A 16,590-nucleotide genomic window follows, 5' to 3' on the forward strand; every position below is an offset into this window, starting at 1 on the left:
AGAAGAAATCTCACGCCCAAACTTTTTTTTTTTAATAAAAAAATAAATGCAAAAGAAGGTAAATAAGGTCCTTATTAGTCATTTTACAAATGAACAAATTTGTAATTAAAAATTTCATAAAAAAGTGGGTGGAAAGATAAGACATTGGAGTGAAAATAACAGCTCTAAAAAAGTAATGCTAAAAAGATTGAATTTGTAAATAAAATTTTGTAAACTAAATTATATAAAATTGATAATTAAATTATTACTTATACGTTGATAAACGCGTTAATTCCTAAATTTAGTTAACCTTAATGGGATTTGGATGAATAAACTTTCACATTGACGTATATTCCACGCTCTTCTCCCTCCGCTTCCCTCCGCCCTTTCCAACACTTTTCGTATTCCCTCCCCCAAATCCCCCTTCCCAGTTTCCTTCATTTTCAACTTTCCCGGGAAACAAACAGAAAATTCCAGAACCCTTCCTTTGCGAGTTCCTATTTCCCTACAATATCACATCCCCCCGCTCTCTCTCTGTAAAATCCCTAATCCCCCTTCCCAATTTCCTTCCTTTTCAACTTTCCCGGAAAACAAACAGAAAATTTCCAGAACCCTTTCTTTGCGACTTCCAATTTCCCTAGAATCTCGCTCCTCGTTTCCCCTCTCTTTCTCTCCCAAAATCCCTAATTCCCATTTCAATTCCATATCTTTCCATCAAATTCGCCGTAAAAGATCAGTCTTTCGCGTATGATTTTTTTCTGGGTCCGGTTTTTGAGCCCTGATGCATCCGGTATTGCGTAACAAGGGGGAGAGCAATAGCGCAAGGGTTTGGAATTAGTTTATCGATCGTTGCGGTGGTTGAAAATGCTACCTTGGGGTGGATTGAGTTGTTGTCTGAGTGGAGCTGCTCTTTACCTTCTTGGCAGGAGCAGTGGCAGGTCAGTTTATTCTCTCTGTTTTTTCGATATCGAATTAGCTTTACTGATGATCAAATTACGCATTTCTAAGTTGTCAATAACTTATTTTTGTTGTTATGTTGAATTTTGGTGTTTTGTGATTACACAGGGATGCAGAGATTCTTAAATCCGCCACTCGGATTAATCAGTTAAAGGAATTAGGTATGCGCCTTTTTTCGAAACTGAAAGATTAGTTTTTGCTTCAATTGTTTTGTTTTGGTGCCTTGCTTGAATCAAATACATTTTCATGTGGAACATCTGTTGGGAGAAGATTTATAGATTTATTTATTTTTCTGGCGATGCCGTTAGTCTGTTTGGGTTTGCTCCCTGAATTAAGAGTTGCTGTCTACTTTCTCTTTTCAGCAAAACTGTTGGATTCCGAATTTAGATTGCCAGTGGTGGTTGCAGTTTCGGGGAGAGTTAGCTCTGAAACCCCCATCAACTGTGAGTTCACTGGTTTACGAGGTGTAGTTGTGGAGGAAACGGTACACAAATCATAACTCTAAAGAACAAATTTGGATGCTTTTGTTGGCTGTGTTTTCGTGCTATTGGTAATTAACTATACTGTTGATCTTCTTCAGGCAGAACAACATTTTTTGAAACACAATGATGCTGGCTCATGGATACAGGATTCTGCTTTGATGCTTTCAATGAGTAAAGAAGTTCCCTGGTACTTGGTGAGAATTCTCTCTCTCTACATGTCCCTTCTTGTGCTTATTGAGTAAATATTATTTTTGGTTCACTTGGAGCTGAAATTTGACTAACTGGATATGATGGTGCTTCCTGGATTTTTATTTTTTATTTTTTTATTTTATCAGGATGATGGAACTGGTCGTGTGTTTGTGGTGGGAGCACGAGCTGCCACAGGATTTGTATTGCCGGTTGCAAGTGAGGTATTTGAAGAGTCAGGACGATCCCTCGTACGTGGGACATTAGATTATCTCCAAGGCCTCAAGGTTTGCTTAGTTTAGTAATTGTTGTATACTTGTATCTGGCAAACTTAAATGGTTCAACTAGTAAGATGGCTGTTTTGTCTCAGATGCTTGGAGTCAAACGAATTGAGAGGGTACTTCCAACCGGTACTTCTATGAGTGTTGTTGGTGAGGTATGCTGTAGTTTAATAACTGTATCTTTTTTAGAACAAATACTCAAATAGACATAAAGCTGAACTGTAGGAAGTAACATTCCGATAATTACAAATTTTAAAATTACTTTTACCCAAATGTTTTTTGTTTAGTATTGTACCAAATACTTAATTTGGATGATCCTTGTTCCAAAAATGATCACTGTCCCGTAGAAGAACTTGCACTCTTGTAAAACGGCTTGAAGCTTTAGTTTCATAATTAGCTTTTTATTTGCAGGATGCTATTTGGTGGAACGTTTGTGCATTGAAATGTTATGATGTACACACTCATTTGATACTTTCTCTTATTGCTTGATCTATATCAGGCTGTCAAAGATGACATTGGTACCATTCGGATTCAACGACCTCAGAAAGGGCCATTTTATGTCTCTCCCAAAACAATTGATCAGCTTATTGCAAACCTTGGAAAATGGGCAAGGTTGTTTATAACTTAATACAAATGCGTAAATGTATATTAACATTCTGTGTGCATATGTATGTCCATGGCTGGTGTTTTTGCACTCATGCGCTGCTCATTTGCTTTAATGGTGTGCTTTCTCTGTAGTCTAATTAATATAGATGTCTTTTTCAGGTGGTACAAATATGCATCTGTGGGTTTGACCGTGTTTGGTGTTTATTTGGTTGCTAAGCATTCTATCCAATACATCATTGAGAGAAAGCGCCGTTGGGAAATGCAGAAAAGGTACGTAGCCCAAGTTTGTTCATTTGGAACTTGCAAGTGAAAGTCACTGCTTCTATGAGTAAGTATGTAAAGGAAAAACAGCATGTTTTGATGGTGGCCTCATATATATATATATAATATTTCTGTTGTTTCTTCCGTCTATCTGAAACAAATGGATAATGAAATTCGACTCCATGCAGGGTTCTTGCTGCAGCTGCTAAAAGATCTGGGGAAGATGGTGAAGGTATACTGCTGAGAGACCCCATTACGATGTTATTTGCAATATATGCTCAAAAATGTACTAAGAGGTTTTACCTTTTTCTCCCAGGTTCAAACGAAAAAGATGATGGTGCATCAGATGGAAACAAGAGAGACCGTATGATGCCCGATTTATGTGTGATATGCCTTGAACAGGATTATAATGCGGTTTTTGTCCCGTAAGAACTGCCTTTTCATTGTATGATACAATAGCCAGTCTAATTTATTACCTTACGAATTTAACACATCACTGATTCTTTTATTTATTTTATCAGGTGTGGTCATATGTGCTGTTGTACAACTTGCTCCTTGCACCTGACCAGCTGTCCTCTCTGCCGGCGACGAATTGATCAGGCTGTAAAGACTTTCCGCCATTAAGGCTCTGCTTCAAATGTTTTGAGCAGTAGTCGATGAAGAAATCTTGATGAGCAGAAGGTTATCTAGAGAAGCACTTCCAAACATGCCCGCGATTAAACGATGACTGTTTTGTGTGGTGCAACCCTGCCAATGCTCCCACGAACTTTACTCGAGTAAATTTGCAGTTTTACGTAGTTTTCTTTCCGGAAATCTTGTGGCATGGTGCTTTCTTGTAAATTTCTTGTAAACTATAACTGATTTAAGCGGGTAGACATTCTTGTAAATTGTTGTGGTCTAACAATTTTCATAGTCGGACTTTATGTTGGGAGTAATCCACCTTTGGAGAGTTTCCACGTATCGCCAGTGTTTAAAATATCTATATAGGTAGAAATATCAATATTCAAATTTATGTAAATATTGATGCATATATCGATATCGGTTGCTTCGACGGAGATTATGTAAAGTTGCAATGGGTGGATATATCAACTTATTTAGTTTTAGTTGAAAATAGCAAAAAGTTTTTTTTTTTTTTTTAAAAATCAAAAGTTAAGTCTAATGAATTTCGCCAAATTTTTTTAGTGAATTAGTAAATATCGTTGATATTATTTGATTTTTTTGTATCTCATCAACAAGGGTGAAGTTTGCACTTCTCCTCCCTACATATCGATTATTGATTTTTTAGATATTTCAACAAAAGTATTGATAATTTTGTGGATATTTTAAACATTGGATTTGGATCCTCTCCTGAGCACAAGGAGAGGATCCTCCTTACCAAAGACTGTGGGCTGTTGGATTTTTATCCAACAGCTATAAACAGGAGGGTCCCTTTAAAGTTATAATAATTATAGTCGTTGAATGAAAATCCAACGACCCACAGTTTTTTGTCAGGAGGATCTTCTCCTTGGGCTCAGGAGAGGATCCAAATCTTATAACTGAGGCCATCTCCAACCAACCCAACCAAAGGGTCATAGGCCAAAAAATAGCCGGTTTTGACACAAAAATCATCTCAAACCGAGGGCTAAGTCAAATGGCTCATGAGCCCCACCATGTAAAAAATTGGAGAACCGGCTAGCGGGTTGGCCAAGAGCAGCCAGCCCTATGGCCCAACCCAAACACATGCTACCTAACGTCATGCACGTCAGGTTACTGTTGGATTTGACTCTTTTTTTTTAAGACGAAATTTAAAAATAAAAATAAATTCTAATTTTTTTTCCTATAAATACCTAAATCATTTCTACCCCATTTCTCACATCCCTTTCACTATTCCATATTATCTTACCTCATTTTATTTCAATTTTTCACATCATTTTCATGATATAAAGATAAAAAAATCAGGAGGCTTATTAATTTAGCAATAAGTGGCACTCAAAATATGTCTGAAAACCTTATCTTAATATGGTAGTGTAATTCAATTAACCATATTAATTCAATTAAAATAATAAATTATTGATGGGCTAAAAAATAGCCCCCCTTCAGTTGGAGATGGATTTTTTTGTCAAACTCTGTTTTGGCCTATTGCTCTTTGGCCCTCTTGGTTAGGGATAGTATAAAATATAGCATGATACTGTTCATTAAAAAAATAATGTCTTAGGATTTATCCTCTTGGTTGTACATCTGTCGTAACGCGATGAGTAAAGAGATGTACATAAAAAAAGATATGGATCTTATCCATAATTAATAGGATGCTGAAAATTTTAATTGGATGATCCAATTAGTATTTGAATAAAGATAATTCGATTATAAATAGATTCGAATATAGATAACGTGTATTCAATTTGATAATAATCTGATTCGGTTTAATAGAAGCATATTTTGTTATTTTATTCTTTTTATTTTATTTTATGTTATTTTATAAATATTATACTTGTATATATAAATGAATTACCAATGATATTTCAGTCATTTTCAGGTTTTAAATTAGCATTGATAATGAACCATTTTTTTTTTTTTAACAAACTATAGTATCCACGCTAAGGGATGGGGGATTGGGCTAAGCAGCTTGCCATAATAATGTGGTTTAACTTTGTTTTTGACGAGAATCGAACCTAAGACTTTTCACTTATAAGTAAAAATTGGTAAAGAGATGTACATAAAAAAAGATATGGATCTTATCCATAATTAATAGGATGCTGAAAATTTTAATTGGATGATCCAATTAGTATTTGAATAAAGATAATTCGATTATAAATAGATTCGAATATAGATAAGGTGTATTCAATTTGATAATAATCTGATTCGGTTTAATAGAAGCATATTCTTTTTATTTTATTTTATGTTATTTTATAAATATTATACTTGTATATATTAAATGAATTACCAATGATATTTCAGTCATTTTCAGGTTTTAAATTAGCATTGATAATGAACCAATTTTTTTTTTTAACAAACTATAGTATCCACGCTAAGGGATGGGGGATTGGGCTAAGCAGCTTGCCATAATAATGTGGTTCAACTTTGTATTTGACGAGAATCGAACCTAAGACTTTTCACTTATAAGTAAAGCGAAATACAACTAGACCATAGTAAGCAATAATAGTTGGATTTGAATCCTACTATTATTTTATAATGTGGTTGTTCTCCCCCTACAAATAAGATAAAACAAGATGATGACGTGGTTTAATATTGAGCATTTAAATAAGAGAGGAAGGAGAGGAGAGAATCCAAATCTTTATCGGAATCCGATTCATTTACAAATTTAGTTGGCTGCTAGTCTTCATTGGCATCACTTAACCACCAATTGGAGCATAAACATAAAACCTTCCTACAGGTCAGATGATGCTAAGCATGTCGGCCCTATGGGAAAAGGACAAGAAAAAGGAAGTAAATTTTCCTTTCCATTGTATCACTTGATTCTTACATCTAGATGGAACACAAACGGAACGAATGTAACCCTAGCTTTTCATTCCATATATATATATATATATATATATATATATATATCCCCACATAACAAAAGTAAAGTGAAGAGAGAGATTTCACATCAACAACAACAAAGTCATATATTTTCAGGTGGGGTTACCTGTATGAATCTTAGAACGCCATTGTCATCAGTTTTGTGCAAGTTTTCTGTTTCCAAGTACTCCATATCTTTCTTTAAAGTCTCTTTTTAAGTCTTCATATGTCTTCCTCTATCTCTTTTGCCTTGAGTCTCTGTTTTATAATCGGATTTTCTAACTAGAGCATCTAATAGGTCTTTGATTCACATAAACAAAAGGAAAATGCTAGGGGATACCAAATTTCTAAATCAAATTTACAAACCAAATGATGTGTCACCAATAGGAATTATAAGTACGTTAATCAACACTTAAGTAATAATCTAATCATCTACAACCACATCACTTGGTTTACAAAATTTGATTTAAAATTTTGGTCTACCTAACATTACCCTTAACAAAACAATAAAATTTATGAGTCCTTAATAAATTACTTTCTTCTAGAATTATTGGTACATTTCTGTTCCAAAAATTGGTGTTCAACCGTAATCTGGTTGGTCACCACTCACGTTTCACAAGAAGTACGATTATACCAAGTTTTTTGAGTGTGTGATTGGTGGGATCACAACCATACGAGATTTCTGTGATTACAAAGGGTTAGTTTCTTCATTGGTCATATTTCCACACTCAAATCAAATCCAATCCTACACCGCGTGCACTAAACACATAATTTAGACAAAATTCATAAATACCAACATTATCGTCTACCATATCATCATATGTGGATTTGTGCACGCGGTGTGACGAAAGTCACAGTACTATTAAAAAAAATTCCGGAATCTTAAACTCAGTTGTCAAAAAGTAGTTGTGGCCCTTGTGGGAACCAGATTAAAATTTATCCGTTAATAGCTTGCTATGCAGTATGTATATGCTTTATTATAGTGGTGCTTTTAAAATTCTAATTTCCATAGAAAATAGAGTACCTAAAGTGATTGAGAATATGATCCCAAAATTGATACAGTACTTTTCTCTTTAGATCAAAAACAACACAAACAGTAGGGTAAAAGCTCGTTTGTTTCTGATTTTCAGTGTGAATACGAACAGTAAGTAAAAAACGACTAGCTAGACAAATCAATGCATATAAATACCACCCTCTCTGTTGTCTAGAAAATCACTCCCATTTTTCCAAAACTTGACCACATATTTATACTTGATGGAAAAGAATGGCAATAATCCTGCTGCACCAGCATCAGATTCAGAGGGAGTGTGCCAGAAAATCTACAGCGCCATCACAGTTTCTCCTGCATTTCGAACAGTTCGCCGAGCCACGCATTTTCCACAAGAACCTACAGCTGCCTCCGCTGCTAGAAGCACTTATCCTCCACAACCACAACCCAAGAAGTCAGCTGAATTAGTGGTTCGGATTCCAATCACGTCCGAAAAAATAGTAGGGAAAGGCTGTGATGATCAAGCAAATTCCAAGGTTGCTGCGAAGATTGAACCCAAAAAACCTCCAACTCATCATGGTCTAGTACACAAATACAAGGAAGAGTTGGCCAAGGCTACTCATTCAAAAGTTGAGGAGGACAAACATGAAGCACAAGCTCAAGCTAGGAATATTGAAGGAAAGAAACAAGGAGGATTGGATATTAATGACAAATTTTCGGAGTATATCAATCGGGCGAAGATCAAGATCAGATCAATGTCATCGAAGAAGATAGCGGAATCAGATGAGGTTGAGTATGATGGAAAGAAAAGAGAGACTGGAAACGACCATTTTTCTGATTATATTCAACGTGCGAAGAAAAAGTTCAGATCTACGCCGTCAAATCTTGGTGGTCGAAAGAATGCTTCCTTTAAGCGAGAGTAGGAGATTAATCTGTTTAACTTTTGGTTTGATGGGTTTTGCTGATTGAAAATAATAAGGGTGGTGTTGGTGAATGCTAGCTGGGAGGGAAGTACATATATGATATTTCTAATTAATGTGTGTGCATGAAGGATTTCGCTACGCTCAGGAAGTGCATGCGCTTACATGCATGCACGACTGATCTTAGCAGCCTCTCTTAATGTAACGTATAATAAGTTTATTCTATTTGATTATTGTTTTCTCTCTATTCTAATCTTTAAATCTGGTTATATATGTAATGCTTCAGTTGGTTTTGTTTACCATTGAATTAAGATTGCAAGTTACTAGTTGATTTTACTTAATTTGCACATTTAAATTGACTTGCAAATTCTAATTATGGTTGGCAACAAGTTATATTATCGTTTGTTTTAAAAAAGTTGGGGACTATTAAAGAGCATTTATCACTACACTTACTGTTATTGAGAATCAAAATTTAAGATTTCTCATTTACAAGTTAAAAAAAAAAATCACTAAACTGTAATGTCAATGGCTGAAATGACACCAAAGATGAAAGAAATTTTTCAATGTGCCTAGAACATAGGATGGTACACCATATGTTATTGTACAAGTCTAGGAAAGATTTTTTTTTTCAAGTGTTTCTTCACTTATATAATGATATATGGTGTATGTGCCTGTATTCCAGACACAATAAAAGTCTCTCTAAAGACGGAAGATATCTTAAGCAACGTCGACCTATGGGAAAAGAAAGTTATTTTCCTTTCTTTATACCCTAGCTTTTCATTCATATTATTCCCCACAAAACACTTAAAATGTGAACAAAATGTTCGTTCACATTAACAAAACTAAAAAATTTGAGTTGTTCTTCACAGTAAACTACTTGAACTAAGTATTGGTATTAATTAAGTTTCCACCGTGATCTCGGCTCACAAGCAAGCAAAAGTATGATTCTTTCAAAGCTTTTTCAGAGATTCCTTTAATCACAAAAAGATTTAGTTTGTTAGTCGATCATATTTCCACATAAATACATATAGACACATATGCCCATCTCGGATGTTTCATTTACTTCTCAAAATCTCAAGTTAATTTCGAGACATCAACTCATTACGCTAACTCTTGGTTTCATAATGATGCGACAATGTTTCATTTGATTTTTATTTGGGTGGAGAAATGACAAATTCTTAGTTATCACAATTGGTCGTATTATCTCACATATTTCTTAATTCCTCGTTACATGATAAGAGAGATAATAATAGGCGATAATACTCCTTGTAACATGGAATGGAAGATCTTCTATCCTAGGAGAGATTTTTGTGTGGGAAAGCACGTGCCGCATCACATGTCTATTGAAGACACACAAAATGAGGACCCCTTGAATGCAAAGGTCCTCTTTATGTGTGTCTTCGAAAGATCTTTGACATGACACGAGCTTCCCCTACACAAAAATTTTTCTTATGTTGACGTTATAAGAAACTGAAGTTGGTGACCAAAATTTGTTGTAATAAGTTGGTGTTTCTAGTAATGTAGTATTGCTGTATATATATGCATGCATGCATGCATTCTTGCTTGCTTTCTTATAGTGGTACTTTTTAGATTCTAATTTCCGTAGAAAATGAGAAAATTTTCATTCTGACGGGAACATGGGTGATACACCACGTATTTTTATATAAATTGTGAGAAATTTTATTTTTTAAGTTATTAACTTTTTAACACATATATCACACAATTTGTTTAATGACACGTGATGTACTACCCCGTGTGCCGGTCAGAATCTCTAGTAGAAAATAGTGTCTCCTAAAGTGATTGAGAATATGATCCCAAATCGTGAAAGATTTTTCAATGTGACCGGTACACGAGGTGGTACACCACATGTCACTATACAAATTGTGGGATATGTGTGCTAAAAAATTAATAACTTAAAAAATAAAATTTTCCACCACTTATATTAATACACATGGTGTACCACTTGTGTTCCGGTCACAATTAAAAATTTCACCCAGATCATAATGTCACCAAAAATCGACAAATCAAGTACTTTACGTGAAAAATGAAGAACTATCTTGGATTCTTAACCCAACCACCTTCTCCGCTCTCTGGAAAATCACACTAATTTTTCAAAACTCGATCACATATTTATATTTACTTGATGGGAAGTAATGGCAATAATCCTCCTGCACCTGCATCAGTTCAAAGGGAGCGTGTGAGAAAGTCTTCATCGCCATCACAGTTAGTCCTGCACTTTGAACACTTCGCCCAATCACACATTATTCACAAGGTGGTCACTGGCATACCACATTGTATATGAAATATATTCACTAGTATGTTGTATCCGTTGGGTTTAACTTTCATGTGAAGTATGACGATGACGAGGAGGATGACGAGTGCGTATTTGAAATGTATGAAGTTAAGGATACATTGCGGGAGTGGGTTACTAGAGATGATTTGCAGTGATTTACATTAGCAATTCAAGCGATTTTTACTCACCAAAGAGTTATCGCAAAACAATGATCATCTTCACGATATACAATATGTCCACCTTATTCATGACCTGGTTTCAGATAAAGATAATATAATTATTTTAGAGTGTCAATATCAGTTCATTTTTTTTTTCTTATTTAAAGCGGTCGGTTTATCCTCTTTTTTTTTTTCTTGTAATTTGTAGCCAATAAGTGTAATCTTGAGTTAAAATTCGTCCAATTCCTACAACGTTATCCAACTGTTGCCATTTGGATTGTTGATTCCCCAAACCCTGTCCTGCAAGTCATGGAACATGTTGCCAACAACGTTGTGTTTACTTTGCACCCAAGCTACAAAAATGTCAAAAAAAGCAAGAAGCTTCTCTCTCCTCCACTGAGAGACCTTTTCTCCTATTGTGAGAATCTTTCTCACCTAAGTGTGAGTGATGATCTTCTCGTTAAATCAGCGTTATTGCCGGCCCTAGTTGTGGCTAGGGTCGGTGGTAGTCCCATGTTTTTTTCTTTCTTTTTCTTTTCTTTTTGTTCTCCCTGTTGTGTACACTTTCCACCATCCCTGCAAATCACGATTTCCTCATCCGAAGTCGTTCCTTGCTTTTGATCAAACCATCTTGAACTCCAATACCCAATCATCCACTCGCTCAATCTGCTTCGATTCATCCCCTTCCATTCCCTTCCATCCACCTCCCTTAGTCTTTTTCATCAATTGGATCCTTCATCTCTCTGACCATCCCAAATTCTGATCAATTTCCACATGTTTTCAACGCGATATGTCACAGATCTACGGAAGGGTGTGTAGAGCTTCGGCTCAGGAGTTCGCACCACCACCTTTGCTGGCCCTTGTTGGTCTTTCCCAGTGTTCGCCCTTGGTGGCAATGTTGCTTGCTCCCCCGCGGGCTTCCTTAACTTCGTGGAGACAGCTGGTATGGTGGTCCCTGGAGATTGAGGAGGCCTTCTTCTTCATCAATTTTTGGGTTCTTGCAGGCAGGATCTTTGGCGACGGTGATAAGCGACGAATTGTGGAGATCGTTATTTGGTTTTCTAGTGGCGGTTGTTGCAGACGCATGAGAAGCAGCAGACCTTGTCCTCTATGTTGTGTTGGCCTTTTTTTTTGTGTTAAGCTTGTATTTAGACCTTTGAACTTATTGTAGGTTGGTAATGAAATTTACCTGTTTTATCAAAGAAAAAAATAAGGGTAAATTGCACTTTCATACCTCAGGTTTGGGGTCTATTTCAATTCCTTACAATATCTTCAAAACATTTCACTTTCATACCTCAAGTACTATTTTATTTCAAAATAATACATCAGTTAAATTTTTCATCCATTGATCCGTTAAGTGCTGACGTAGCTGTCAACATGGCACACCACGTGGCAAAAATAATAATTTTTTAATTAAAAAAAAACCACCTGAAAAAAGAATTTAAAAAAAAAAAACTGAAACCTAGCTCCCCCGTAAACAAACCTAGAAACCTTAAACCCCCATCCCCACCCACCCCCCCTCCCCGAACCCACCTCCCTCTCCTCCACCCTCTTCACCTCCCAGCAAACCCCAACCCCATCCCTACCTTCCCCGAGTCCTTTCTCCTCTTCACCCCTACCCTCCCTTCTCTAATCTGCAACCCTACCCACCCATAGCAAACCTAACTCCATCCAGACCACCACTAACCAAGCACCCAAAAAAATTCAAAATTTGAAGGACAAAATTAAATGCATACCTCGTTGTCGGAGCCGACCGACTTGCCGACGAGCACGGATGGGGGAGGGAGAAGAGGGTGGGTGTTGCAGATGGTAGGGGTCGGGTTCTGGGCGAGGTGGGTCGCCCGGGTCGGGATTTGGGTTCTGGGTGAGGTTGGACGTAAGGAGTTGGGTCGTGCGGGGAAGGGGGAAGGTCGGACACAGGCAGTTAGGTTGCCCGGGGGGGGGAAGAGGGTGAGGTCTCTTGGGTGGAGGGGGAGGTTGGGGGTGCGGGCAGTAGGAGGGTGAGGTCTCTTGGGTGGGGGGGGTGCGGGCGGAATAAGGGTCGGGGTTTTGGCTTAGGTGGGTCGTCAAAAGGAAGGGGGAAGACGAGTTGGGCGGGTGTGGGTGGGGATAAAGGGTTCTGGGTTTGTTTTTTGGGGGGGGGTGCGGGGAGATGGGATGGGTTTCTTTTTCTTTCTTTTTTTGAGAAAATTCAGGTTTTTATAAAAAAAATTAAAAAAAAATTTCCACGTGGCACACATTTGGCAGTCATATGGCACAAATGTTGCAGCCACGTCAGCATTTAACAGATCAATGGATGAAAAATGTAACAGATGTATTATTTAAAAATAAAATAGTACTTAAGGTATAAAAGTGAAACGTTTTGAAGATGTTGTAAGGAATTGAAATAAACTCCAAACCTAATGTATGAAAGTGTAATTTACCCAAAAAATAAAGCTACAAAAATGTCCATCAATGAGAAAATTGATGGGAAAAAGGAAAGAAATTCCATAACACAAATCAAATCATCAAATTGTTACTGTTTTGTACTTCAGTAGGGCAAAATAGGCATTTTGTGTTTTCCTTATTTTCATATTGGCCCAAGGACGTTCCGAAATGAGTGATATTCACACATCGTTTTTACTTCTCACACACTCCTTATTAATTTATTTCTTTTAATTTTCTTTAATTCATTTAACCTGATAACCAAAAATTAAGAAAGTTTGTGAAAAATAAAAAAGAGTGTCGATACCACACCCCCTTCCAAAAATCAAATTTGTCTATCGGGGTCCAAACATAACAATATTTAAGTTAATTTCTTTCAAGTGTCGAAACGTTTGCATTCTCGTACTATCTTCAGTTGAGCTCTTCTCCCGTCGATACCTTTACCATTATTTCCCACCTCCTCGATCAGATCCGCCGAGAACCGCCGACGTCTCAAATTTCCCAGGTGGGTAAGTTCTCTCTCTCGTTAAAGCTTTAATCTTTGAAACTGATGCTATCAAACCTGCAACAATGGCGACCAATCCACAATTCACTCTCCCTCCCGGATGCTCTGATCTCCGCCGTGTTTACCCGATATCGATCCCTACCGTCCATTTTCATCAGATTTCCCGAACACCCTTTTCGATTTTCATCCCAAACAACTCATAGCAACCCTTCTAGTCCTCTCTCTCTCTCTAAACTGCTTATGAGTATACGATTACATCTGGGTTTTGTTTGATTTTAAATTATATGTGTAAAGTCTTAGACTTTGAGATGACTTTAAATTATATTTGCAATTAGATTTTGTGTTGTGATATTATGATTCTCATGTATCTGTTCTGCTTTTGTTTGTTACTAAATAGTCCTAATTGAACTACTAGTGAATTTTTAGACTCTGCTTTTTAATCTCAATTGAACAACTTGCGGGTAGAGTTTGTGTTGTGATATTCTTACGATAGACGTTCCTCCGACCTTCACAAAGCAGGGAGCCTTGTTGGCTTGGGGCCGCTTATGTACCTGAATATAATGTCATATCCTGAATATAATGTGTTTTGAGACCGATGAATCCTTCGCATCACACCATTGCGGTGACTGATAATTTCAAAATGTGTTGTTCTTTTTGCTTGTTTCTTTCCCCTATAATGCCATCACTTGCTTAACCTTTACAGCTGAAAAGAGGAATTAGTATAGTAAATGTTTTACATTGTAGCCGATGTTTGCTACAGCATCTTGTTTTCTCCCTTGGACTTTTTGAATTTCAAACTGAGTTTTGTTACTAATCCAGTATATATGCATCTTGTCTCGTGTTCCTGTGAGCATGTGTGTAAGTGTTTATCTGCATGATGTTTACTTGGTAGGCCTCGCCGCCATGATAACTACTTGTTTTTTAGTTTAGCATTTTAGGCTTTTCTTAGCTAACTGAATTTGATCATGAGCATGTGATTGTGTTGTCCTAAATACTATGTTCATCACTCCTCATGAAATATTTTCAGCACAAGTGTGCTTCGCGGTAAATAGCATACACTCGAAGTTCCTAGAGTTTTCTTGTTGTAAAAGGAAAAGTTCATATTTGTGCTTTCTTCGGTAAAACAGAATAATCATGTACGCCAGGCCCTAATCACTTCATACTTCACCTGTTCCTACCAGGATTGAGCCGGCAACCACTGCCTACCATCAACAACCGACGACTAAAGTAAGTTTTATTATCCTCCTAATTCTCAGCACGCACGTTAAAGCTTGAACTGCCCATGTGCCTTTGTCAATTTAATTTTCTCTAATTTAACAGCTCAGGATTTGAAAGTCTCATTGAAGTTTCAGTTTTGAGAAAAAATTCTCGTTTGGTTTTTGCTTCGAACCTTGAAGTCTATTTGGAGAAGCTCAATCTGATTTTGTCTGTGAGCAAATGGGGCTTCTCAGCATTATTCGAAAAATTAAAAGGAAGGAAAAAGAAATACGTATACTCATGGTCGGGCTTGACAATTCTGGCAAGACTACCATTGTGCTGAGAATTAATGGAGAGGACACCAGCGTTGTCAGTCCCACACTCGGTTTCAACATCAAGACCATCATTTACCAAAAGTATACCCTCAACATATGGGATGTCGGGGGCCAGAAAACAATAAGATCGTACTGGAGAAACTATTTCGAGCAAACTGATGGTCTGGTATGGGTAGTTGACAGTTCAGATCTTAGAAGGCTAGAAGACTGCAAAGCGGAGCTCGACAATCTTTTGAAGGAGGAGAGGCTTTCTGGATCATCCTTGTTGATACTAGCAAACAAGCAGGACATAAAAGGTGCCCTTGCTCCGGAAGAAATTGCTAAGGTTTTGAACTTGGAGGCCATGGATAAAACTCGGCATTGGCAAATTGTCGGCTGCAGTGCATTCACCGGTGAGGGACTGCTTGAAGGATTCGATTGGTTGGTCCAAGACATTGCCTCTCGGATCTATGTTCTTGACTAGTGGCAATTTTAAGTCACTGGAAGGCAATGGACGTCACAATCCATGGATTGGCAGAATATGTTTTTTCGATTTCGTTTAGCAACAGAAGAACCTGAACGGAAACTTGAAGTGCTTCAAAAAAGAAGGTGCTCGGAAAGCAACAGCAGGACCGTTCTGTAATGAATGACGCGAAAACAAGCTATGTTTACATTTATATTATGTTGACAAGAACTTTCATATGTAGTTATGAACCGGAATGACGTATTGGCCCGTTTGGGATTGTTTCTAACTAAGAGTGTTTACGAGTACAAGTGTTTCCTATGGAATTAGTCAATGAGACGATGTTGTGTAGTGGTTCAAACAAGTGGTTAATGTCGTTTAAATTACTAACTAGTTAGCGCTAGAGTGAGTGTTTCTTGTAAAATTAGTGAATGAAACGATGTGTATTTTAAGTCAATGAGACGACGTTGTGTAGTAGTTCAGCTGAGTGACTAGTGTCGTATTAACTTATTAACTAGTTAGCATTTGAGCGATAGTGTTCGTTTAAAATTAGTCAATATTCTAGTCAATGAGACAACGATCTATAGTAGTTCAAACAAGTGGTTAGTGTCGTATTAACTGGTTAGCGCTAGAGCGAGAGTGTTTCTTATAAAATTAGTCGGGTGTATTTTAGTCAATGAGACGATGTTATGTAGGAATCTGAATCCTCTTTGTGAGGATTTCGGGGATCCGTGAATCATATTCGTTCATCGTACATCGTGCGGTCAGAATTATTTTAAATATTTTATTTAAAATTAAACACAAACAATACTTGACAAAAATTGACCGTACTATGTAAGATGAACAGACACGATTCACAGATCCCCAAGATCCCCACCAAAAAGATTCGGAGAGGATCCTGTTGGGTTGTGTAGTAGTTCAAACAGGAAGTTAGTGTCGTTTTAATTTATTAACTGGTTAGAGCTTGAGCGAGAATGTTTCCTTTAAAATTAGTCAATGAGACGATGTGTATTTGTAATTTAAATGGGTGATTAATATCGTGTTAACTTATTAACCAGTTAGCTTTTTAGCGATTATTATA

At 37.0% G+C, this 16,590-nt stretch overlaps 3 protein-coding genes across 6 annotated transcripts; all 3 read left to right on the top strand.

The window, feature by feature from the left end:
• Positions 1-326: 326 nt before the first annotated feature.
• Positions 327-3,770, top strand: LOC126588621 (E3 ubiquitin-protein ligase SP1-like). Its single transcript, XM_050253727.1, has 11 exons — positions 327-917; positions 1,045-1,097; positions 1,299-1,420; positions 1,517-1,612; positions 1,754-1,891; positions 1,975-2,040; positions 2,385-2,497; positions 2,651-2,761; positions 2,941-2,984; positions 3,069-3,177; positions 3,274-3,770. The coding sequence occupies exons 1-11, from the start codon at positions 844-846 to the stop codon at positions 3,374-3,376; spliced, it is 1,029 nt and encodes a 342-aa protein (XP_050109684.1). The 5' UTR covers positions 327-843; the 3' UTR covers positions 3,377-3,770.
• Positions 3,771-7,420: 3,650 nt separating this feature from the next.
• LOC126590518 (uncharacterized) lies at positions 7,421-8,402 on the top strand. The gene has a single exon (XM_050255954.1). It carries the CDS (start codon positions 7,502-7,504, stop codon positions 8,156-8,158), a length of 657 nt encoding a protein of 218 aa, XP_050111911.1. The 5' UTR covers positions 7,421-7,501; the 3' UTR covers positions 8,159-8,402.
• A 4,982-nt stretch (positions 8,403-13,384) lies between these two features.
• On the top strand, positions 13,385-15,820 carry LOC126591477 (ADP-ribosylation factor-like protein 2). Of its 4 annotated transcripts, none has more exons than XM_050257174.1 (3): positions 13,385-13,535; positions 14,717-14,762; positions 14,856-15,820. In XM_050257174.1, the coding sequence occupies exon 3, from the start codon at positions 14,973-14,975 to the stop codon at positions 15,528-15,530; it is 558 nt and encodes a 185-aa protein (XP_050113131.1). In that variant the 5' UTR covers positions 13,385-13,535; positions 14,717-14,762; positions 14,856-14,972; the 3' UTR covers positions 15,531-15,820. The 4 variants fall into 4 exon arrangements, with proteins under 4 accessions (XP_050113131.1, XP_050113133.1, XP_050113134.1 ...); XM_050257176.1 differs by having other exon boundaries at positions 13,386-13,535; positions 14,663-14,762; XM_050257177.1 differs by having other exon boundaries at positions 13,400-13,539.
• The last annotated feature ends 770 nt before the right edge of the window (positions 15,821-16,590 follow it).

Source organism: Malus sylvestris, chromosome 11 (assembly GCF_916048215.2).
Source record: "Malus sylvestris chromosome 11, drMalSylv7.2, whole genome shotgun sequence".
NCBI classification, from domain to species: Eukaryota; Viridiplantae; Streptophyta; class Magnoliopsida; order Rosales; family Rosaceae; genus Malus; species Malus sylvestris.

Coding starts and splice junctions, on each gene's coding strand:
- LOC126590518 (XM_050255954.1), top strand. CDS start 7,502: ATGGAAAAGAATGGCAATAATCCTGCTGCACCAGCATCAGATTCAGAG.
- LOC126591477 (XM_050257174.1), top strand. CDS start 14,973: ATGGGGCTTCTCAGCATTATTCGAAAAATTAAAAGGAAGGAAAAAGAA.
- LOC126588621 (XM_050253727.1), top strand. CDS start 844: ATGCTACCTTGGGGTGGATTGAGTTGTTGTCTGAGTGGAGCTGCTCTT. Junction 2,041..2,384: donor CTATGAGTGTTGTTGGTGAG/GTATGCTGTAGT, acceptor GATCTATATCAG/GCTGTCAAAGATGACATTGG. Junction 2,985..3,068: donor ATCTGGGGAAGATGGTGAAG/GTATACTGCTGA, acceptor TTTTTCTCCCAG/GTTCAAACGAAAAAGATGAT.